The 24029-nt window shown below is 47.3% G+C and overlaps 1 protein-coding gene across 4 annotated transcripts in view; it reads right to left on the bottom strand.

Moving 5' to 3' along the window:
- SLC2A4RG (SLC2A4 regulator) overlaps positions 1-23468 on the bottom strand; it is a 55748-nt gene extending 32280 nt beyond the window's left edge. For all 4 annotated transcript variants that reach the window (XM_081323762.1, XM_081323764.1, XM_081323765.1 and 1 more), the window contains exons 1-2: positions 22187-23468; positions 14215-14393 (exon numbers count right to left, since the gene is read on the bottom strand). In XM_081323762.1, the coding sequence (XP_081179888.1) occupies positions 14215-14393; positions 22187-22585 (578 nt within the window). In that variant the 5' untranslated portion in view covers positions 22586-23468. The remainder of the gene's footprint in view (positions 1-14214; positions 14394-22186) is intronic.
- Between the last annotated feature and the right edge of the window lie 561 nt (positions 23469-24029).

Below are 24029 nucleotides of genomic sequence, written 5' to 3'. Positions count from 1 at the left end.
CGGGTTACTAACTTAACCGCTGCAGTGATTTGCTTAACAACAGTGGCCAGGAAGGTCGTACAATGGGGCAAAAGCTCCCTTAACAAATTTCTCACGTAGCCAACAGAAATCTTGGGTTCAATTGTGGTCGTAAGCCAAGGACTACCTGTATGGATCAACTAATCACATTAAACAGAAAGCCACCATTTTGACACGCCTTCCCTTTGCAAGAGAACAACTGGATGCATACAAGCATTTCAAAGTTCTGCTTCCACAGAAACACGCAGCAAAGTTCAAGAGCTACTGAATATCCTATGCCCAGGCCAAATTCAACCTCTGGAAATTAGGGTGTTTTGTTTTTCTTTTTAAGAAGCAAGTTGCTAGCCCTCATGGAACTGTCTTAAAGACGGAATATCTTAATCTAGTCTTCAGGGTTACCAAAATACGCAGGCTCTATTTTACACACACACACACACACACACACACACACACACACATAAAAAATTTGGATTGCTGACAAAGAATTAAAGGGAGACTGATATAGCTATTTCAAGCTTCTTTGCTCTCATCAGTCAGCCCATATTTGGGTCGACGAGGTGCTCAAAACACACACCCACACACACACACGTGTGTGTGTGTGTGTGTGTGTGTGCGTGCTAGTCTCCCTTTAATTCTTTGTTGGTAAATCTAAAATTTAACATAGATGTGTGTGTGTGTGTGTACTAGTCTCCCTTTAATTCTGTTGGTAAATCTAAAATTTAACATAGGTGTGTGTCTGTGTACATACACACACATACATACACACACACATACATACATACATACACATACACATACACACACATCTATGTTAAATTTTAGATTTACTGAAAAAGAATTAAAGGGAGACTAGTATAATATTTAAAGCTATTTAGCTCTTCTCGCTTTGTCAGATGTGTGTGTGTGTGTGTGTGTACTAGTCTCCCTTTAATTCTTTGTCGGTAAATCTAAAATTTAACATAGGTGTGTGTGTGTGTGTGTACTAGTCTCCCCTTAATTCTTTGTCGGTAAATCTAAAATTTAACATAGGTCTGTGTGTGTGTGTGTGTGTGTGTGTGTATACATACACACACATCTATGTTAAATTTTAGATTTACTGACAAAGAATTAAAGGGAGACTAGTATATTTCAAGCTATTTAGCTCTTCTCACTTTGTCAGATGTGTGTGTGTGTGTGTGTGTACATAGCCACAGTTGTTAAGTGGAACATGCAGTTGTTAAGCAAAACCAGCCTTCCCCAAATGATCTTGCTTGTATAAACCAGCTGGGAAGACTTGCAAATGGCCATTACATGATCCCAGGATGCTGCAACCATCATAAATATGGCCACGATTGAGCCCAGAACTTGGGTTGCTAAGCAAGACATTTCTGAAGTGAATTTTGGCCCATTTTACAAACGACTTGCATCCAGAAGCGCTGAATGCTCCAACACTGGAGGTTTTTAAGAATAGACTGGACAGCCCTTGGTCCGAAATGGCCTAGGGCAGGGGTCTGCAATCTTGACAACTTTAAGACTTGTGGAATTCTGGGAGCTGCTGCAACCATCTCAAGTGTGAAAAACGCTCCCACGTCACTTTTTTCAGTGCCGTCGTAACTCCGAACGGCAGCTAAACCAACGGTCGTTAAGTCGAGGACTGCCTGTGCGACAGCAGAGCCACCTTCAGGGCTTTCCCCTTTTAGACGGGACCTTTTAAGGGGGGGGGGGTCAAACTGCAGAGCCACTCAACCTTCTGCTCCGTTTTGATCTGACCGCTCCTCTAAAACAGAGAGGAGACCTCGCCTTGGTCGATGAGAACTAGAAGCTTGGATCGCCCCAACTCTTTTAAGTTACAACTTAGGACCCCTCCCCGCTTCTGCAACAGCTCCCCAGCCAGAGAGACCGTAGCCAGTTCAACAGAGCCGGGGAGGAGGAGGAGGAGGAGGAGAGGAGGAGGAGAAGGAAGAAGAAGAAGAAGAAGAAGAAGAAGAAGAAGAAGAAGAGGAGGAGGAGGAGGAGGAGGAGAAGGAGGAGGAGAGGAGGAGGAGGAGAGGAGAAGGAGAAGGAGAAGAGGGAGGAGGAGGAGGAGGGAGGAGGAGAAGGAGGAGGAGAGGAGGAGGAGAGGAGGAGGAGGAGGAGAAGGAGAAGAGGAGGAGGAGGAGGAGAAGGAGAAGAAGGAGAAGAGGAGGAGGAAGAGGAGGAGAAGAGGAGGGAGGAGGAGGAGGAGAAGAGGAGGAGGAGAAGAAGAGGAGGAGAAGGAGAAGGAGAGGAGGAAGGAGGAGGAGGAGGAGGAGGAGGAAGAAGGAAGAAGAAGAGGAGGAGGAGGAGGAGGAGAAGAAGAGAAAGAGGAGGAGGAGGAGGAGAAGAAGAAGAGGAGGAGAAGGAGAAGGAGAAGAACAGGAGGAGGAGGAGGAGGAAGAGGAGAGAGAAGAGAAGAAGAAGAAGAAGAAGAGGAGGAGGAGGAGGAGGAGGAGGAGAGGAGAAGAGGAGGAGGGGGGGAGGAGGAGGAGGAGGAGGAGGAGAAGAAGAAAAAGAAGAAGAAGAAGAGGAGGAGAGGAGGAGGGAGAGAGGAGAAGGGGAGGAGGAGGAGGAGGAGGAGGAGGAGAAGAAGAAGAAGAAGAAGAAGAAGAAAGAAGAGAGAAGAAGAAGAAGAAGAAGAAGAAGTAGAAAGAAGAATTGAGAGTGCATTTTGGAAAAAGGGGGGGAGCGCAATTACGCAGGCGGTTTTTCTGAGTGATTTATGCTGTTTACGCGGATCCTGCTCAGCTTGGCACCCAATCTGCAGGGTCTGTTGTACTTGTTTTTTTAGAACAATGTGGCATGCACATGCCTGCCAAAAAAACACATGCGTGCTACGCAGCAGGACACCTAAATATTGCCTGTCGTGCAAGGAGCCTGGAAGCGTTTAGGCCAAGGTTCCAGCAACTTGACCGAAAGATTTTGGGAGGGGGAAATATAAACTCTCCCCCCAAAAGGCAGGCGTGGTCAGCTTCTGCGTGGAAACACACAAGGCAGGAGTCCCATCCTGGCTCGAAGCCCACTGCGCCAGGACCGCAGAGCCAATGGCAAAGCCGTTGCCGGTGGGAGGGATGCCCTGGGGCTAAAATCCGTGGCAGATGTCGGCTAACTTCCTCTGGCTATTTCCCCCCCCCAAAAAAAAGAGAGAGAATTCCCAAATTATTTTTCCCTTCCTTCCAAGCCGGCGTTCCTAGGAGTTTTCCAGAGGAGAGCAAACAGGCTGCCAAGGTCAGCGTGCAGGTCGTTCTCGATTTACGACCGCAACGGAGCCCCACAATTGACGCTGCTAAGTGAGAAATATCTACTTAGGTGAGTTTTCTGATTTTTCTAGCCACCCTTGTTAAGGGAAGCTCCGCCGTTCAGTTGGTCGTTAAGTGAATCTGGCGTTCCCCCGTTGACTTGGCTTGTCAGAAGGTCGCAAGAGAGGATGACACAATCCCCACCCCGGGGACATTGCAACCGCCATAAATAGGAGTCAGTTGCCAAGCGTCTGAATTTTGAGCCTGGGGATGCTGCGACGGTCGTCAGTGTGAAAAACGGTCGTAAGTCACTTTTTCCCGGTGCCATTGCAAGTTTGAACGGTCGCTAAACAAACTGTTCTAAATTGAGTTGTAATCAAATGGGGGGAGGGGGCGAGAAACATAAATCACCATGCAGTTAAAACGACACTTGCCTTTTTGCTCAAGTAAATTGAAAGGAATAGAATAGAATAGAATAGAATAGAATAGAATAGAATAGAATAGAATAGAATAGAATAGAAAATATGGAATGGAATGGAATGGAATGGAATGGAATAGAATGGAATGGAATGGAATAGAATAGAATAGAATAGAATAGAATAGAATAGAATAGAATAGAATAGAATAGAATAGAATAGAATAGAATAGAATAGAATAGAATAGAATAGAATAGAATAGAATAGAATAGAATAGAACAGAATAGAAATGCAGAATAGAATAGAATAGAATAGAATAGAATAGAATAGAATAAAAATGCAGAATAGAATAGAATAGAATAGAATAGAATAGAATAGAATAGAATAGAATAGAATAGAATAGAATAGAATAGAATAGAATAGAATAGAATAGAATAGAAATGCAGAATAGAATAGGAATAGGAATAGGAATAGAATAGAATAGAATAGAATAGAATAGAATAGAATAGAATAGAATAGAATAGAATAGAATAGAATAGAATAGAATAGAATAGAATAGAAATGCAGAATAGAATAGAATAGAATAGAATAGAATAGAATAGAAATGCAGAATAGAATAGGAATAGGAATAGAATAGAATAGAATAGAATAGAATAGAATAGAATAGAATAGAATAGAATAGAATAGAATAGAATAGAATAGAATAGAATAGAAATGCAGAATAGAAATGCAGAATAGAATAGAATAGAATAGAATAGAATAGAATAGAATAGAATAGAATAGAATAGAATAGAATAGAATAGAATAGAATAGAATAGAATAGAATAGAATAGAATAGAATAGAAATGCAGAATAGAATAGAATAGGAATAGGAATAGGAATAGGAATAGAATAGAATAGAATAGAATAGAATAGAATAGAATAGAATAGAATAGAATAGAATAGAATAGAATAGAAATGCAGAATAGAATAGGAATAGGAATAGGAATAGAATAGAATAGAATAGAATAGAATAGAATAGAATAGAATAGAATAGAATAGAATAGAATAGAATAGAATAGAATAGAATAGAATAGAATAGAATAGAATAGAATAGAAATGCAGAATAGAAATGCAGAATAGAATAGAATAGAATAGAATAGAATAGAATAGAATAGAATAGAATAGAATAGAATAGAATAGAATAGAATAGAATAGAAATGCAGAATAGAATAGAATAGAATAGAATAGAATAGAATAGAATAGAATAGAATAGAATAGAATAGAATAGAATAGAATAGAAATGCAGAATAGAATAGGAATAGGAATAGGAATAGGAATAGAATAGAATAGAATAGAATAGAATAGAATCTGGAAGGGACCTTGGAGGTCTTCTAGTCCAGCCCCCTGCTCAAGCAGGAGAACCTATACCGTCTCAGACAGGTGAATGTCCAGTCTCTTCTTGAAAATTTCCAGTGATGGAGCGCCCACGATTTCTGGGGGCAAGCTTTTTTGTGATATGGTGACCAAAATTGGCTGCAGTATTCCAGGCGTGGCCTCACTAGGGTTTTATAAAGCGGTACTAATACTTCGCGTGATTTTGATTCTATGCCTCTGTTTATACAACCCAGGATTGTATTAGCTCACTGCAGTTGTTCATTTAGTAACACGGTTGTTAAGTGAATCTGGCTTCCCCATTGACTTTCCTTGTCAGAAGGTCGCAAAAGGGGATCACGTGACCCCGGGACACAGCAACCGTCATAAATACGAGTCAGTGGCCAAGCGTCTGAATTTTGAAGTGGGAAAAATGGTTGTGTGTCACTTTTTTCAATGTCGTCGTAACTCCAAACCAGGTGTCTTCAAAGATGGCCCTTGGATGACTTGTGGACTCCAACTCGGGGGCCTGGCTGAGGAATTCTGGGAGTTGAAGTCCACAAGCCATCCAAGGGCCATCTTTGAAGACCCCCTGTAAACCGCCCTGAGTCCTACGGGAATAGGGCGGTATATAAATTTAAATAATAAATAAATAATAAACAGTCACTAAACAGACTGTCGTAAGTCGAGGACCACCTATATTCATGTCTTTTCATAAAATGGGTTGGTCAGAAAAGGTGCGATGGGATTCCTCCCGACCTTCCCCCCCCCTTTTTTTTTCTAACATACATTTCATTAGCAGCTCCAGACTTGCAGCACCCGATCCCACACGAATCAAACCGGATGATCCGGAAATGGGTCTGAATTTATTTTATTTATTTATTTTAATTGCATTTATATCCCGCCCTTCTCCGAAGACTCAGGGCGGCTTACAAGCTTAGCAGTAGCCTTCATTCTATGTATATGCCTCCTTATTAGGGCTTTCACACAAACCCCAAGCGGCATTATTACAAAGTCAGCTTAATTGCCCCCAACAATCTGGGTCCTCATTTTACCTACCTGGGAAGGATGGAAGGCTGAGTCAACCTTGAGCCTGGTGGGATGCGAACCTGCAGTAATTGCAGGCAGCTGGTGTTACTTAAGGAGGCATTAGTTTGGCCACCCAGATCCGCCCGTACATGACGCCCCCCTTCCCAGGTAAAGCCCCCTTGCTTTGACCTCCCAAAATCCTAAGGCTCTTTTCGCTTCTTCCTCAGAGTTGTTAAAAAACCCCCACACTTCCTGCCTTGTGCGGGAAGCACACACAGCTATATAATAATAATAATAATAACAACAACAGCAGCAGCAGCAGCAGCAACAACTGTATAGTGGACGTGGCAGTGCCAACAACAGCAGCAACCACTGTATAGTGGACGTGGCAGTGCCTGGAGACAGCAGAATAGACGAGAAAGAACTGGAGAAGATAACAAAATACAAAGACCTACAAATAGAAATAGAAATAGACTGTGGCAAAGGCAAGCAAGGGTAGTAGTACCAATGGTAATAGGCGCCTTGGGTGCAATCCCAAAACAGCTGGAGCACCACTTGAGCACCATCATCGGCATTGACAAATTCGCCATTAGTCAATTGCAAAAGGCGGCCTTGCTAGGAACTGCTTCCATCCTGTGATACCATCAAACATCCACATCTGCCTATCCCAGGTCCTTGGGAAGGACTCGATAGGCAGACAAAAATGCCAAATCCAGTCTGAACATCTGGCTGACCGTGCGATGATCAATAATAATGATGATGATGGTGATAATGATGATGGAGTTGGAAGGGACCTTGGAGGTCTTCTAGTCCAACCCCCTGCTCAGTCAGGAAACCCTACACATTTCAGACAAATGGTTGTCCAGTCTCTTCCTAAAAATCTCCAGTGTTGGAGCATTCACAACTTCTGGAGGCAGGTGGTTCCCCTGGTTAATTGTTCTAACTGTCAGAAAATGATGATATTACCTAGTTTGGGTAATGAAACATCCGCAAGAAAACAAGCAAGCTCAGTGAGTACCAAGAACGCCCCCAAGAAGAACGATGTACGTTCACCGCCTTGAGTTACTTATAAAATAATAAAGTTGGGATAAAACACTATTACACTATTATAATGTTGGAAGGGATCTTGAAGGTCATCTAGTCCAACCCCCAGCTCAGGCAGGAAACCCTATAGTACCATTTCAGACAAATGGCTGTCCAGTCTCTTCTTAAAAACTTCCAGTGTTGGAGCATTCACCGCTTCTGGAGGCAGGTTGTTCCACTGGTTAATTATTCCAACTGTCAGAAAATTTCTCCTTAGTTCCAGGTTGTGTCTCTCCTTGATTAGTTTCCATCCGTTGCTTCTTGTCCTGCCTTCGGGCACTTTGGAGAATAGCTTGACTCCCTCTTCTTTGGGGCAACCCCTGAGAGATTGGAAGACTGCTATCCTGTCCCCCCTCGTCCTTCTCTTCATTGAACTAAGGTAAAGGTAAAGGTTACCCCCGCACATGCGTGCTAGTCGTTTCCGACTCTAGGGGCCGGTGCTCATCTCTGTTTCAAAGCCGAAGAGCCAGCGCTTGTCCGCACGGAACGCCGTTACCTTCCCACCGGAGTGGTCCCTATTTTTCTACTTGCATTTTTACGTGCTTTCGAACTGCTAGGTTGGCAGAAGCTGGGACGAGTAACAGGCGCTCACTCTGCTACGCGGCACTTGGGCTTCGACCCGCCAAACTGCCCACCTTCTGATCGACAAGCTCAGCGTCCTAACCCACTGAGCCACCGCGTCCCTTTTTTCATTGAACTACTAGACAGACCCAAATCTGTCTTTTAATCGTCACAAAATGCACGTTTTTCATTAAATTCTTGTCGCCTGTCACTTGCATACATAGAGTTTTCCTGGCCCACCCAGCACAAGTCCTAGGTTACTTACACACAGAGACACACACACAAAGAGCCGCTAAAATAGAAAGAGAGGGTGGGTGCTCGAAACCCACGCAACCTCAGAAAAAAGCTCAACAAATAAACACCCAAAGAACACTGTGCAGGTAATCTTCGACTTACAAAAATTTATTTAGTGATCATTGAAAGCTACAACAAAATGTGACCGATGACCGTGATTCACACTTATGACCGTTGCAGCATCCCCAGGGTCCCGTGATTAAAAATTTAGATGCTCGGCAACCGACTCGCATTTATGACGAGTTGCAGTCTGCCCCGGGGTCATGTGATCCTCTGTTGCAATCTTCTGATAAGCAAAATCCATGGGGAAGCCAGAGTCATTTCACAACCGTGTTACTTACTTAAGAACTGCAGTGATTCACTTAACAACGGTGACAAGGAAGGTCGCCAAATGGAGCAGAACTCACTTAAAACCTTTTCACTGAGCAACAGAAATTTTGGATTCGACTGCAGTCGTAAGTCGAGGACTACCTGCATATCCACCACCAAAGACACAGGCTTGGTGCATTAGAGGCGCCAATCCTAGACCGGCCTTCTCAACCGGAAGCCTCTCTAGGCAGGCTGGGCCTTCAACTCCCAGAATCCCCTCTGCTGACAAGGGGAATTCTGGGGATCTCCTATCCCCACATCAGGAAAAGAATAAACCACCTCAAAATAAACCCTTTATCTACCACACAGCAGCAAATAGTTTTTGCAAGCAAAGCTGACATTTTCTCGTCTTCCACGACCCAGAAAGGGCAGGGAATCCTCTTCCCACTAGGCGGCACTGCCTTTGATCACTCTTCGGCTTCCTTTCTCCAGAGCAAAGGAAAAATTTTTTTATTATTATTTTGTTTTTTCCCTCCGTCACTTCACACCAGGCGGATCAGAGGGACTTTATGGCAGCGCCCTTCGCGCTTGTAATCTAAGAAGATTGAACCTGCATAATTGGCCTCTTGACTGATGGCTTATTTTTAGCCGGATGGTTCCTGATGTGTGTGTAGCACATTCGCCTTGAGCAATGGAGCGAAAGCAATAGCACAAAAGGCACAACGCAACCAGCCAGCCCCAGGGGAATTGGGACGGACTTGCAAGTACAACCGTCCAAAATCTGAGACATTTGCACCCACATCTTTGCCTTGGCTACAAAGCTGTGGACTTCAACTCCCAGCATTCCTCTTTGCCTTGGCTACAAAGTTGTGGACTTCAACTCCCAGAATTCATCTTTCCTTTGGCTACAAAGTTGTGGACTTCAAATCTGAGACATTTGCACCCACATCTTTGCCTTGGCTACAAAGCTGTGGACTTCAACTCCCAGCATTCCTCTTTGCCTTGGCTACAAAGTTGTGGACTTCAACTCCCAGCATTCATCTTTCCTTTGGCTACAAAGTTGTGGACTTCAACTCCCAGCATTCCTCTTTGCCTTGGCTACAAAGTTGTAGACTTCAACTCACAGAATTCATCTTTCCTTTGGCTACAAAGTTGTGGACTTCAACTCCCAGCATTCCTCTTTGCCTTGGCAACAAAGTTGTGGACTTCAACTCCCAGCATTCCTCTTTCCCTTGGCAACAAAGTTGTGGACTTCCAACTCCCAGCATTCCTCTTTCCCTTGGCTACAAAGTTGTGGACTTCAACTCCCAGAATTCATCTTTCCTTTGGCTACAAAGTTGTGGACTTCAACTCCCAGCATTCCTCTTTGCCTTGGCTACAAAGTTGTGGACGTCAACTCCCAGCATTCCTCTTTGCCTTGGCTACAAAGTTGTGGACGTCAACTCCCAGCATTCTTCTTTGCCTTGGCTACAAAATTGTGGACTTCAACTCCCAGAATTCCCCAGCCAGCTTGTGAAACAAATTTTGTTCCATTTTACAACCTTTCTTGCCATGGTTGGTTAAGTCACTCACTGCATTTGCTAAGTTAGTAACACGGTTGTTAAGTGAATCTGGCTTCCCCCAGTGGCTTTGTCTGTCAGAAGGTAGCCAAAGGAGATCTCGTGATCCCCGGGACGCTGCAACCGTCGTAAACATGAGCCGGTGGCCAAGCGTCTGACTTTTGATCAGGTGACCATGGAGGATGCTACAATGGTCTTAGGTGTGAAAATCGGTCATAAGTCGCTTTTTTCAGTGTTGTTGTAACTTTGAACGGTCATTAAATGAACTGTTGTAAGTTGAGGACAGTCCGTATTCTTGATTTTTTTTTTGCTGGTCACCGTCCAGTATCATCTAGGATCAGACGACCTTATAACGCTACAAAAAACATAATAATAATAATAATAATAATAATAACAACAACAACAACAACAACAACAACAACAACAACGAGTTGGAAGGGACGTTGGAGGTCTAGACCAAAAACAACAACAATAATAATAGAGTTGAAAGGGACGTTGGAGGTCATCTAGTCCAACCCCCTGCTCAGGCAGGAAACCCTATACCATTTCAGGCAAATGGCTGTCCAGTCTCTTCTTAAAAACTTCCAGTGTTGGAGCATTCACCACTTCTGGAGGCAGATTGTTCCACTGGTTAATTGTTCCAACTGTCAGGAAGTTTCTCCTTAGTTCTAGGTTGCTTCTCTCCTTGACTAGTTTCCATCCGTTGCTTCTTGTCCTGCCTTCCGGTGCTTTGGAGACCAGCTTGACTCCCTCTTCTTTGGGGCAGCCCCTGAGAGATTGGAACACTGCTCTCATGTCCCCCCTGGTCCTTCTCTTCATTAAAATAAACAGCCACTCTGCACCACTTCAACCAGATGCCATCTCTCCCTCGTTAAAGCAGCCTCAGGAATTCTGCAGCAGAAAATTCTGCATCCTTGCAAGTTCAATCACCTTCTGCCGGCTTGGAAGTTTACTTCACCTGCCTCCTGGCTGCATTAATCTCAGTCCCCAGCGATAGCCGGGGCAAAGTTCAAAATGCAAGGCTGTCATATTTTGTATCTGTTCAAGATACGGGTCCATCCGATCTGCCGTCCACAGCAACGGCTGGGGAGATATTTCCACTCACGGCTCAAGCACCTTAGCAGAGCAAAGCCCACACAATCCTTATACGGGCAGTCCTCACCTTACAGCCAAGTTTTCCGTTGCTAAGCCAGACGGTTGCTCACTCAGCTTTGCCCCATTTTAACCACCTTCTGTTCTGTACCAGCCTGCTACCGGCCCTGCAGAAAAGGCAGGGACAACCCCTTTTTCAAGAAGGCAAGAGGCTGGAATTACGCCTGCCAAATTTATTGCAACAAAAACAAACGGAACAAGACAAACCAAGAAACCGGAGCTTTAAGAAACATGAACTATCCGAGCGGTTGCCTTCAGCAAACCAGCCCTCCCCACACATTCCCCTTATATAGAGTTCAGGGCGTGGCTTCTCTCTGCCTCCTTCCGAGGAGCCCCATTGCCTTCCTCTGTTTACCCCTAATTGACTGCCTCCTGCGTCAGGCATCCTTGAACAGGGCCAGCTGTGGGTCATCTTCATCCACGCTGTCAGGCTCACACAGCTGGGTCTCCGTGGTGACCAAGTGGGAGGGGCCTGGCTGAGGGCTCTCATCAGCAAGCTCTCCAACCCCCTCAGCAAGGTCTTCAACACCCCCCTCCTCCTCCTCTGAGTCGTCCGACCCAACTGCCGAACCCACAGGCTGACCCTGAATCACAACACCTTCCTTGCCATGGGTGCAAAGCGAATCGACGCAGCTGTTTAAGGCAGCAACACGGTTGTTAAATGAATCCGGCTTCCCCCACTGACTTTGCTGGTCAGAAGGTTGCCAAAGGGGACCGCGTGACCCCGGGACGCTGCAACCGTCATAAGTACGGGCCAGTGGCCAAGCATCTGAATTTTGATCACGTGATCACAGTGGGGATGCTGCCACGGTCGTAAGTGCGAAAAATGGTCATCGGTCCCTTTTTTCAGTGCTGTTGTAACTTTGAATGGTCACTAAACGAATGCATGTAAGTCGAGGTCTACCTGCATTCAAAGACAAAGAGTGGGAGGAAATAGGAGGCATTCAACCCCCCCCACTCAAGCAGGAGAACCTACACCTTCTCAGACAGGTGAATGTCCAGCCTCTTCTTAAAAACCTCCCATGATGGAGTGCCCAAGAATAATGGAATGGAATGGAATGGAATGGAATGGAATGGAATGGAATGGAATGGAATAGAATAGAATAGAATAGAATAGAATAGAATAGAATAGAATAGAATAGAATAGAATAGAATAGAATAGAATAGAATAGAATAGAATAGAATAGAATAGAATAGAATAGAATAGAATAGAATAGAATAGAAATGCAGAATAGAAATGCAGAATAGAATAGAATAGAATAGAATAGAATAGAATAGAATAGAATAGAATAGAATAGAATAGAATAGAATAGAATAGAATAGAATAGAAATGCAGAATAGAATAGAATAGAATAGAATAGAATAGAATAGAATAGAATAGCCAGATAGAATAGAATAGAATAGAATAGAATAGAATAGAATAGAATAGAATAGAATAGAATAGAAATGCAGAATAGAATAGAATAGAATAGAATAGAATAGAATAGAATAGAATAGAATAGAATAGAATAGAATTACAGAATAGAATAGAATAGAATAGAATAGAATAGCCAGATAATATAGAATAGAATAGAATAGAATAGAATAGAATAGAATAGAATAGAATAGAATAGAATAGAATAGAATAGAATAGAATAGAATTACAGAATAGAATAGAATAGAATAGAATAGAATAGAATAGAATAGAATAGAATAGAATAGAATAGAATAGAATAGAATAGAATTACTGAATAGAATAGAATAGAATAGAATAGAATAGAATAGAATAGAATTACAGAATAGAATAGAATAGAATAGAATAGAATAGAATAGCCAGATAATATAGAATAGAATAGAATAGAATAGAATAGAATAGAATAGAATAGCCAGATAGAATAGAATAGAATAGAATAGAATAGAATAGAATGATAATATAGAATAGAATAGAATAGAATAGAATAGCCAGATAGAATAGAATAGAATAGAATAGAATTACTGAATAGAATAGAATAGAATAGAATAGAATAGAATAGAATAGAATAGAATAGAATAGAATAGAATAGAATAGAATAGAATAGAATAGAATAGAATAGAATAGAATAGAATAGAATAGAATAGAATAGAAAAGAAATACAGAATGGAATGGAATGGAATGGAATGGAATGGAATGGAATGGAATAGAATAGAATAGAATAGAATAGAATAGAATAGAATAGAATAGAATAGAATAGAATAGAATAGAATAGAATAGAAATACAGAATGGAATGGAATGGAATGGAATGGAATGGAATAGAATAGAATAGAATAGAATAGAATAGAATAGAATAGAATAGAATAGAATAGAATAGAATAGAACAGAACAGAACAGAATAGAATAGAATAGAATAGAAAATACAGAATAGAATAGAATAGAATAGAATAGAATAGAATAGAATAGAATAGAATAGAATAGAATAGAATAGAATAGAATAGAATAGAATAGAATAGAATAGAATAGGAAGGGACCCTGGAGGTCATCTATCCAACCCCCTGCTCAAGCAGGAGACCCCATACCATTTCAGACAAATGGCTGTCCAGTCTCTTCTTAAAAACCTCCCGTGTTGGAGCACCCACAACTTCTGGGGCAAGGTTAGTTGTTCCTTGTGCAAGGAAGCTATGCTTTCCTACAGCAAGTGCAGGCTAGCTGGGGAATTCTGGGATTTGAAATCCACACCTCTTAAAGCAGTCAAAGGTGAGAAGCACAGCTTTAAAGAAAAACCTCTTGCATTCATTAAGGCTTCCAACCAGCACAGACAACCACTGTGTTATTTTCTCTCCAAGTGCATGAGGGGAAGGAAAGGAAAGGAAAGGAAGAAAAATAGGAGGAAATGAAAGAGAAAAGGAAGAGATTGAGACTGAGATTGTTTAAATTTATATGCCGCCCTTCTCCCCAAGGACTCAGGGCGGCTCACAACAATAAAAAATTAAAAAACATAAAGTACAAAATTTAAAAAAGAATTAAACAATGGATGTAATAAATAAATGACAATTTAACCCAATAAAAGCCAAATTTAAAACCATAGTCAGTCCAGGCCCACTTGTTGGAAGGAGAAGGAAGGAAGGAAGGAAGGAAGGAAGGAAGGAAGGAAGGAAGGAAGGAAGGAAGGAAGGAAGGAAGGAAGGAAGGAAGGAAGGAAGGAAGGAAGGAGAGGAGACCGCCACCACGAGTGGTGGTCCCACTATCATACCTCTGCTGGGGCACTGGGATGTAGGCCGAGTGGTGCAAAGGGGTCTCATCCAGGAGTCGCAGAGCCCTCACTTCTTCCACCGGCTGTTTTAGCACTACAGGATTTGAGGTCAGCCTTGGGTGGCCATTTGCAGGCTCCGGCTCTGCTGGAAACGGTTTGCCATTACAATGATTGCAACCCTGCAAGAAAAGAGTTGAAGACGTCTAGGGTGACTGTTCAAGTCCAAGAGCATTTATTATTTGTTGCTTGCACGGATGGAGCCCCCCCTTCCCCCCAATCTCAGCTCCATGACTCGGGGGGGGGGTTTACAACAATTCATGACTCCCCAAAGAACAAAGCATAGTTTTAAAACCTATGAAACCATATTAACGTAATAACAACAAAAAAAACCACAGCCGGCTTCTAACCAACAATCTGCACGCAGCACAAAATACGGCTCACAAAAGCCAACCCCCCCAAGACAAGACTCAATGAACAGCCACCCACCCACCCCTGGTGACCACAAACCACCCTTGGTAGGCGGGCTAGCCAAAGTCTTCAAGCTCTTTTGAAAGTGAATGCCAACCTTCTCATAGTCCTAGTGGACAAGCCCTTAAATAGGAGCCAGCCGTGTGCTGCAGCTGCCAAAAACGCCAACGCAGTGCTAAGATGCGTTAACAGAGGGAGAGAATCAAGATCAGGTGAAGTATGATGAGCCTTGGTGGAGCAGTGGGCTAATGCCTCCTTAAGTAACACCAGCTGCCTGCAATTAGTGCAGGTTCGCGTCCCACCAGGCTCAAGGTTGACTCAGCCTTCCATCCTTCCGAGGTAGGTAAAATGAGGACCCAGATTGTTGGGGGCAATAAGCTGACTTTGTAATAATGCCACTTGGGGGTGTGTGTGAAAGCCCTAACAAGCAGGCATATACACAGAATGAAGGCTACTGCTAAGCTTGTAAGCCGCCCTGAGTCTTCGGAGAAGGGCGGGATATAAATGTAATTAAAAAAAAGTATTAATACCACTTCACAATGCCTTGGTAAAGCCACACTTGGAATACTGCATCCAGTTTTGGTCCCCACAATATAAAAAAGATGTTGAGACTCTAGAAAGGGTACAGAGAAGAGCAACAAAGATGATCGGGGACTGGAGGCTAAAACATACAGGGAACGGTTGCTGGAATTGGGTATGTGTAGTTTAATGAAGAGAAGGACCAGGGGGGACATGATAGCAGCCTTCCAATCTCTCAGGGGCTGCCCCAAAGAAGAAGGAGTCAAGCTGGTCTCCAAAGCACCTGAGGGCAGGACAAGAAGCAAGGATGGAAACTAATCAAGGAGAGAAGCAACTTAAAACTAAGGAGAAACTTCCTGACAGTTAGAACAATTAATCAGTGGAACTGCTTGCCTCCAGAAGTTGCTCCAACACTGGAAGTTTTTAACAAGAGACTGGACAACCATTTTTCTGAAATAGTATAGGGTTTCCTGCCTGAGCAGGGGATTGGACTAGATGACCTCAAGGTCCCTTCCAACTTTATATTACTACTACTACTACTACTACTACTATTATTATTATTATTATTATTATTATTATTATTATTATTATTATTATTATTATTATACATGAACCTCAGTCAACTGAGCATTCAAATTATTGTTGTTGTTGTTATAATGAAGAGAAAGACAAGGGGTGACATGATAGGAGTGTTCCACTATCTAACAGCCGTTGTGGTGCAGTGGTTAGAATGCAATATTGCAGGCTAATTCTGTTGAGTGCCAGCAGTTCGGCAGTTTGAGTCCCACCAGCTCAAGGTTGACCTGGCCTTCCATCGTTCTGAGGTCAGTAAAATGAGAACCCAGATTGTTGGGGGCAAGAGGCTGACTCTGTAAACGGCTTAGAGAGGGCTGCAAAGCACCGTGAAGCGGTACATAAGTCTAAGGGCCATTGCTATGGGGCTGCCACAAAGAAGGCGGGGTCACAACCTATTCTCCGAAGCGCCTGAAGGCAGGACAAGAAGCAACGGATGGAAACTAATCAAGGAGAGAAGCAACCTGGAACTAAGGAAAAATTTCCTAAGAATTAACCAGTGGAACCACCTGCCTCCAGAAGTTGTGAATGCTCCAACGCTGGAAGTTTTTAAGAAGAGATTGGACAACCCTTTGTCTGAAATGGTACAGGGTTTCCTGCCTGTGCAGCGGGTTAGACTAGAGGACCTCTGGGTCCCTTCCCACTCTTGTTATTCTCTTGTTCTATTCTCTTCTTTCTTCAAGGATGATGTTCCACAGGGAGGGAGTCACCACAGAGAAGCCCCTTCTTTTTGGACCTCCTTAAGAAAGCACCAAGAGTTACCCCCCCCAACTTTAGCCGTGAAAATCATGGGGATTGCACAACGCTGACCTGCGTGTATGGGAGGGAAGACCCGCCTTCGCCCCCTAATCCAATAGAATACTTTTGTTTCCTAAGCTCCCTTATTTCCACTCACCCTCCCACCCGGGAGAATTTATGGGGCTTGTAGTCCTGCAAATCTAGCCAACCCTGAACCTCTTCCCAAAGGCTGCAGAGTCCCTGCCTTTATCTTAGATAAACACAGCAGGGGTAGACTGAAGCAGTACGCACGCTCGCCACCATGCCAATTGAAATTCAGACTCCGGAAGGCTAGCGATAAGCGTGTTGGAACACGGAGCGTAATTCCTCAACCCCGGCATGGGAATCTGCTCCCCCTACACACACACACACACACACACACACACACACACACACACACCAGGCTGTGAAACAACACGCAGCCTGCAACAAGGTAGGGCTGGACAAACTCCCACTGAAGGTGGCTGCACCATGTGGGAATCTCGAGATCTTTTGCATGGCCTGTCCGGGCACGCCGCTGTGTAAAAAGCTGGAGTTGTCACTTTTTTCCTACTCTGCCTTACAACCGTGCAGGAAAGATTGCCAGGGGTTTTTGCACGGCCCTGAATAAGCCAGGCCAGGACAAAAATTAAATCCCATTGACACCAAATCTTAAACTGAAATTAAAAATGCATCAATGAACACCGATATAATCTGCAAATATATATAGCTTGCTCTGGAGTGGAGCTCCCTTTTCTTGGCAATGATACAAAAGGGGGTTGCCGTCATGGGTTTACGACCCCTCACTTTGAAATTTCCCATTGGATTCTTAATCAAGGACCAACTAAATATAAACCTGGTTAGACTTTCTAAAACAGGCTTAGGGTCACTCCCAGGAATAACTGTAAACTCCCAGTTTGGTGGAAAGGTGACGATGCTAGCCTAGGAACTAGGAGACTGTGAGTTCTAGTTCTGCCTCAGGCATGAAAGCTGGCTGGGTGACTTTGGGCCAATCACCAGGAGACTGTGAGTTCTAGTTCTGTCTTAGGCATGAAAGCTGGCTGGGTGACTTTGGGCCAATCACCAGGAGACTGTGAGTTCTAGTTCTGTCTTAGGCATGAAAGCCGGCTGGGTGACTTTGGGCCAATCGCCAGGAGACGGTGAGTTCTAGTCCTGCCTTAGGCATGAAAGCCAGCTGAGTGACTTTGGGCCAATCACCAGGAGGCTGTGAGTTCTCATCCCACCTTAGGCATGAAAGCTGGCTGGGTGACTTTGGGCCAATCACCAGGAGACTGAGAGTACTAGTCCCGCTTTAGATTGGTTGACTTTGGGCCAATCACCAGGGGACAGTGAGTTCTACTCCCGCCTTCGGCATGAAAGCCAGCTGGGTGATTTTGGCTGAATCAATCTCTCTCAGCCTTAACCCACCTCACAGGGTTGTTGTGGGGAAAAAGAGGAGCAGGAAGGAGCACTGTGCATGTTTGCCACCTTGAGTTATTTATAAAGTAATAGTAGTAATAGTAATAATAAGTTGGAAGGGACCTTGGAGGTCATCTAGTCCAACCCCCTGCTCAGGCAGGAAACCTTATAAAGGTGTGATTAAAAATGTAATAAATGAAAATAATAAAATAAATAACACCAACACAGAGTGGCTTTGGCCATAACAGGGGAGGCATTACGAAGGTCTTCCTCCAATACTGTTATTTGACTTCTCAAAGATTCTGTACTCCAGGTCTCTCCTCCAATTACTAACCAAGTCTGGCCCTGCTTAGCTTCCCAAGATTGACCATGTGCTGCCACCTAGCAGAGCTAATGTAATTAGCACCCACCGATTAAATGGTTTTATTGTCTTTCAGTTGCAGTTTTTAGGGTTAATTTTGGAGGATCCCTGGGGACACCCACATGGTCAGAAGGGGCCCCCCGCAACCCTGGAATAGACTTTGCCATTCAGCCTTTCACAGCTAATACAGCTACAAATATCCATCGCCCAGAGTTGGTTCAAACATATATGGGCGGCATATAAATTTAATACATAATTGCAAAGAAATGAACTCATGCCAACTTGGAGAAATAAGGAGGAGCAAGGGAAAAAGAGACACGCACAATATAGGATAGCGTTTCGTGTCTATTTTAAGTCTGGGTTCTGAATGCTATTAAAACGCATAGGAATTAATCAAGTTAATCTCTGAATAAATGAGGCAAACAACATAAGGCAACATCAACATTCACACAAAGGGCATAATCCATATAGGGGGATAATCCAGTATAAAAGGGCTTTCTTTTTAATCCAATTCATTTCACGTTGAGCCAGTTTGGTGTAACGGTTAAGGCACCAGGCTAGAAACGGGAAAACAGGAGTTCGAGTCCTGCCTTAGACTCAAAAGCCAGCTGGCTGACTTTGGGCCAATCACCAGGAGATTGGTGAGTTCTAGTCCCGCCTTAGACAGTAAAGCCGGCTGGGTGACTTTGGGCCAATCACCAGGAGACAGTGAGTTCTAGTCCTGCCTTAGGCATGAAAGCCGGCTGGGTTACTTTGGGCCAATCACCAGGAGACAGTGAGTTCTAGTCCCGCCTTAGGCATGAAAGCCGGCTGGGTGACTTTGGGCCAATCACCAGGAGACGGTGAGTTCTAGTCCCGCCTTAGACAGTAAAGCCAACATGGTGACTTTGGGCCAATCACCAGGAGACGGTGAGTTCTAGTCCCGCCTTAGGCATGAAAGCCAGCTGGGTGACTCGGCCAATCACCAGGAGACTGTGAGTTCTAGTCCCGCCTTAGGCAAACCAGGAGACAGCGAACTGTCTGGGTGACTCTGGGCCACTTCCTCCCTCTCCGCCCAGCCCACCTCTCAGGGTTGTTGTGAGGATACTAGGAAGAGGAGAAAGGTGTGCTGGATAGGTTTGCCAAGTTGTCTTTGGAGGGAAGATATCGTACAAACCCGGGAAAAAGGATAATTCAGGAATTAAGTTAAACTTGTTCTGCAAAGTCAGCCCGAGTTGACCCTTTGCAGAAAAAAAGAGAGAGAAAGAAACAGCTCCAGGTAAGGCTGGACTTTGTCTGCGGTCACCTGCAGGGGGTGTAGCTCACCCGCTCCCTCCCCAAACAAACCCCTCTGTCTTGGATTCAAGTCATGACTCTTTCTGCCATCCACTTCTGAACTCTCTGGACGACAATGGCGGTCACCATTTCTGGATGGCAGAAACCTCAACAGGCATATAGCCTCTGCCTTCAGATCAGCAGAAATCCCACAGGTGTAGCTTCCTCTTTTGCAGCTACCGTAGCCAGGAGGGTCACAGCCACAACCTTCCCCTCCCTTGCGAAACCATCATCCTGAACCCTTTGGTGAGAGAACCAGGCAGGCTTTCATGCACACACACACACATCCCGCGCTTGCTTTCAATTGCTGTCCTTCCGTCACTTTGGCAGTGGATATGGAAAAACTGTCAATCAAACCTGAATGGTTTGATTCTCCATTGTTTGAGCCTTCTTTGGTTTTACCGAGATTTTTATTATTATTTTTTTAAAAATAAGAGCCTTGGTGGAGCAGTGGGCTAATGCCTCCTTAAGTAACACCAGCTTCCTGCAATTAGCGCAGGTTCGAGTCCCACCAGGCTCAAGGTTGACTCAGCCTTCCATCCTTCCCAGGTAGGTAAAATGAGGACCCAGATTGTTGGGGGCAATTAAGCTGACTTTGTAATAATGCCGCTTGGGTGTGTGTGTATGAAAGCCCTAATAAGCAGGCATATACATAGAATGAAGGCTACTGCTAAGCTTGTAAGCCACCCTGAGTCTTGGGAGAAGGGCGGGATATAAATAGAATTAAAAAATTTTAAAAAAATAAAAAAGAAGGCAGAGTCTAAAATCGCCTTCCTCCATTTGCCTCTAAACAGCCCCACATTTATTTGTATTTATTGCTTTTCCGGGCCGCCCATCTCTCCCCGGAGAACTTGCCGACCCTTCGCACGAAGCTGCGCTTGCGAACTATGAAAGCCGGCCGCGCAAGCAAGTTCCTAGTCCTCATGACCCTCGCCCTATGCAGCAAATCAGGATTTCCCCCGAGCGGCTAGGACGAGAGAAGCCATCGGCCACCCCACCCCATTAGCCGGGGGAACCAACTTGCAAGAAGAGGGGTATCCCCTCCCCCGAACCGGGTGGGGCAAAAACTTTCCGGACACCCGCTTGGAAGCGCAGCCGGAGCGATTGCACCCCACCCTCCGCTTTGCACAGTAGGGAGAGGTGCTCCTTTGGGGGCGTCCACCCCCCAGCAAAGCCCGCCCCCCTGCCCGCGCTTGGGTGCCACCGGGTCGTGAGAATGGAGCAGACCCGGGTCCTTCCCCGCCCCACCCCATCCCGAGATCGCGGCGGGCGGGTCTCTTCCCCACCCCCAGGGCAACAGGATCGGATCGTCCGCCGGCTCCGATCGCCTTCTTCCGCGCTCGGTCCCGCGTCCCCGACGCCCCGCCCGGAGCACGTGAGAACGCCCGAAACCCGCCCGAGCTGCGAGAGGGCGAGGCGGTAGAGCCTTCCAGCCCCGGGACCCACCTTCGGGGCCGGCCGGCCCGGCTTCCTGGCGGCCGCGGCGAGTGATTGATGGCCGAGCAGCGCAGCCCGCGGCCCGCCAAAGCCGGGCGGCGCCGGGCGGAGCGAGAGGCGGCCCCCGCGGCGGCTGGCCAAGTCCCGGCCCCTTCGCAGTCCCCTCCCTTCGGTCAAACTTTTCCTCGCAGCCGCCGCCGCCGCCGTCGTAGCTGCAGCCGGGGAGGGCGCCATCTTTTCGCCCTAGGACCGGTCGGCGCCCGCCCCGCCGAGGCTCCGAAAGCCGGCCGGGGTTCCGGGACAGCGCCCCGCATCGCCAAGCGAGTGGCCCGCGGGCGCAGGGGGAATCCCGAGCCGTCCCGGGGACGGGGACAGGGGGTAGAAGGTCCAGCAAGGGGCCCGTTGGGCTCACTCGCTCCGGCTCCTGCACTGGAGCCGACGGACGCATTCCCGGGGCAGCGCCAGGGGAATCCCCGGGCCCGAGATCCCGGACGGAGAAGGGGAAGCCGCCCGGCCGAGCCGCTGCAGCCTGTCCGTGCTGCCTGCAAGGGGGCCGGGGTGCAGCCCCCGTTTCTCCCCCCACCTCCGCTTTGCATAAGGCAGGGGTCTTCAAACTTGGCCCTTTTATGACTTGTGGACTTCAACTCCCAGAATTCCTCAGCCAGCTTCGCTGGCTGAGGAATTCTGGGAGTTGAAGTCCACAAGTCATAAAAGGGCCAAGTTTGAAGACCCCTGGCATAAGGGAATGTGGGAACGGCGGGGGGGGGGAGAAGGAAAGCCCCTGCAATATGCCCGACGGCCAGCCCTTCCGCCTCCCCTCCTCCCGCCCCCGCAACCTTCTCGCAAAGCGGGAGAGGAGACCGCCCCCGTCCCCGCCGACGCCCCCACCCCCCTCGCTCCGGCGCTCCCCGGCCCTCCGCCCCCTCCCACGTGCCCGCCCGCCCGCTCCCTCGGGGGCCAAAAAAAAAAAGGAGCCGGCAGGTCGCAAGTCGGCGAGGCCGCCGCCTGTCAGCGTCGTAGGCCCGGACGGGGACACACCCACCCGCTGCTTCTCCCTCCGGCCCTTCGACAGCCAAGGCCGGACGGACGGAGGGACGGACGGGGCGGGAGTTGCGCGCTCTTTACCTTTTGCAAAAGCTGGACTTTGCTTCGGGTGCAGCCGCCGCCGCCGCCGCCGCCGCCGCCGCCAAGCCCGACGGGTCTCCGGCCGGCGCCGTCCTCGCAGCTCCGGCGGCGGGCTCTCCTCCGGAGCGACGCCGGATCTTCCACCAGCACCGTGTAAACGGCGTTGCCCGGCGCAGCAGCCGCCGCAGCCACTGCAGCTGCCGGCTGGGCGGGCGAGGCGGAGGCGAGCGGCTTGCAAGCGGAGGCGGCCACCCCGCAGCACAAGCCGGCGGAGGCGGGGGCGCTCGGGGGGCTGCTGTCAGGGCAGCAGGGGTCCGCTGACGTCAAGCCCGGCGGCGGGGAGCAAATCCGGCCGCCCGGGGAGGCGGCGCGTTTGAAAAGCCGCGGCTTGGGCTCCATGCTGCGGGGCCGGCCGGCTGAGCGGCGGGGCGCCGAGCCCCCTGGCCCGGAGAGGGGCAGATCCGTGCAGGGTGAAGCCCCGCACGCCGCCGCCCGCCGCCGAGAGTTTCCCTCCAGCGAGCGGCGCACCCCCGCCGGGCCACGCCCCCTCGGCTGCCCCGCCCCCTCGGCGCTGGAGCGAGCGAGCCAGCGGCGGTGGCGGCGGCGGCTGTCGGCTTGCTACACCAAAAAAAAAAAAAGGGTGAAGAAAAATTAAAAAAAAATCCTCTCCGCTCCTCCTTCGCCGCACGCCCATTGGCTGGCGCGCTGTGTCAACGTTCCAAAATGGAACGTCGCCCGGAGCCGGCTCGCGCGCCCATTGGCTAGGCGACGTTGGCCAATGGCAAGCGAGGGAAGAGAGGAGGCGAAGAGGGAGTGAGGCGCAGTGGTGACTTCCAGTTGCCGCCGCCGCTGCAGCCGCCGTCGCGGTGGTTTGTTTGCTTTGCCGGTCCGCGAGCTTTAAGCGGGTCGCCGTCCCGTTCCGGCTCGGCAGCAAAGGCTTCCGAAGCCGGGGAGGAAAGCTGACTTCGGCCTTCCGTCCCCCCGGCCGGTCTGTGCAGCCTCTCTGCCTCCAGCGGCCATGTCGGTGGGGCGGCCGCCGGGCGGAGGCTGCGAAGCACGGGGGAGGCGAGGCAGGATTCCAAGCGCGCTGGAGAATCGGAAGGCGGGGCTGCTCGTTGGAAGGAACCCCAAACGGGCTGAGGGTGTTGGAAGGCCCAACGCCGGGGACTCTAGTGCGACTTGTGCAATATTTTTTTTCCCGTGCCCGTTTTTCATGAGCCCCGTGCAGACGATCGCAAATAAATCCGACCTGCGTCCTTCCGAGGTTTTAAGTTATTTTTTTTCCCCCAGACCCTGCAGGTAGAACTCGAGTTCATCAGGCTCGGCTTGATGAGTTCCTCTTTCTACGTGCAGGGCCGGGAAAAGTTCCTCCCCCCCCCCCCATGGATCGTTTTTCCTAAGGAGAACCTTGGTTCTCCCACGCTTTTTTAAAAAGTGTGAAGAAGTCGATAACTGCGGTGTGAAGTTGTTAAAAATAAGACTCCATTGTCCTGGCAACTTCAGGCGAAGGTTTTCTCTCTTTGATTTGTGTGTTTCTCCAGCTTGACAAGCTGACGTTGGGTGGACTTCAACTCCCAGAACACACTGCTCTGTGAAGATGGTTGAGCTGCTTCTGTGTTTTTCAACTTGGTGCAAACAAGAGTTCTCCCAGTTAGCATTCGTAAGTCGAGGACTTAGTCCAACCTTCTGCCCTGCAGGAAAGCCAATTTAAGCAGAGAGATGGTTGTCTAACCCTTTCTTAAAAACCTCCAGAGATAAAAAAACCATCCCGGGCTCAATGCAAAGTTGGGATGTTTCCCTATAAAGCAGGCATGTCAAACTGCTGGCCCGCGGGCTGGATGCG

The sequence above is a fragment of the Vipera berus genome, assembly GCF_964194415.1.
Source record: "Vipera berus genome assembly, chromosome: 3".
Classification (NCBI taxonomy): Eukaryota; Metazoa; Chordata; class Lepidosauria; order Squamata; family Viperidae; genus Vipera; species Vipera berus.
This window is presented reverse-complemented; position numbering and strand designations above follow the sequence as displayed.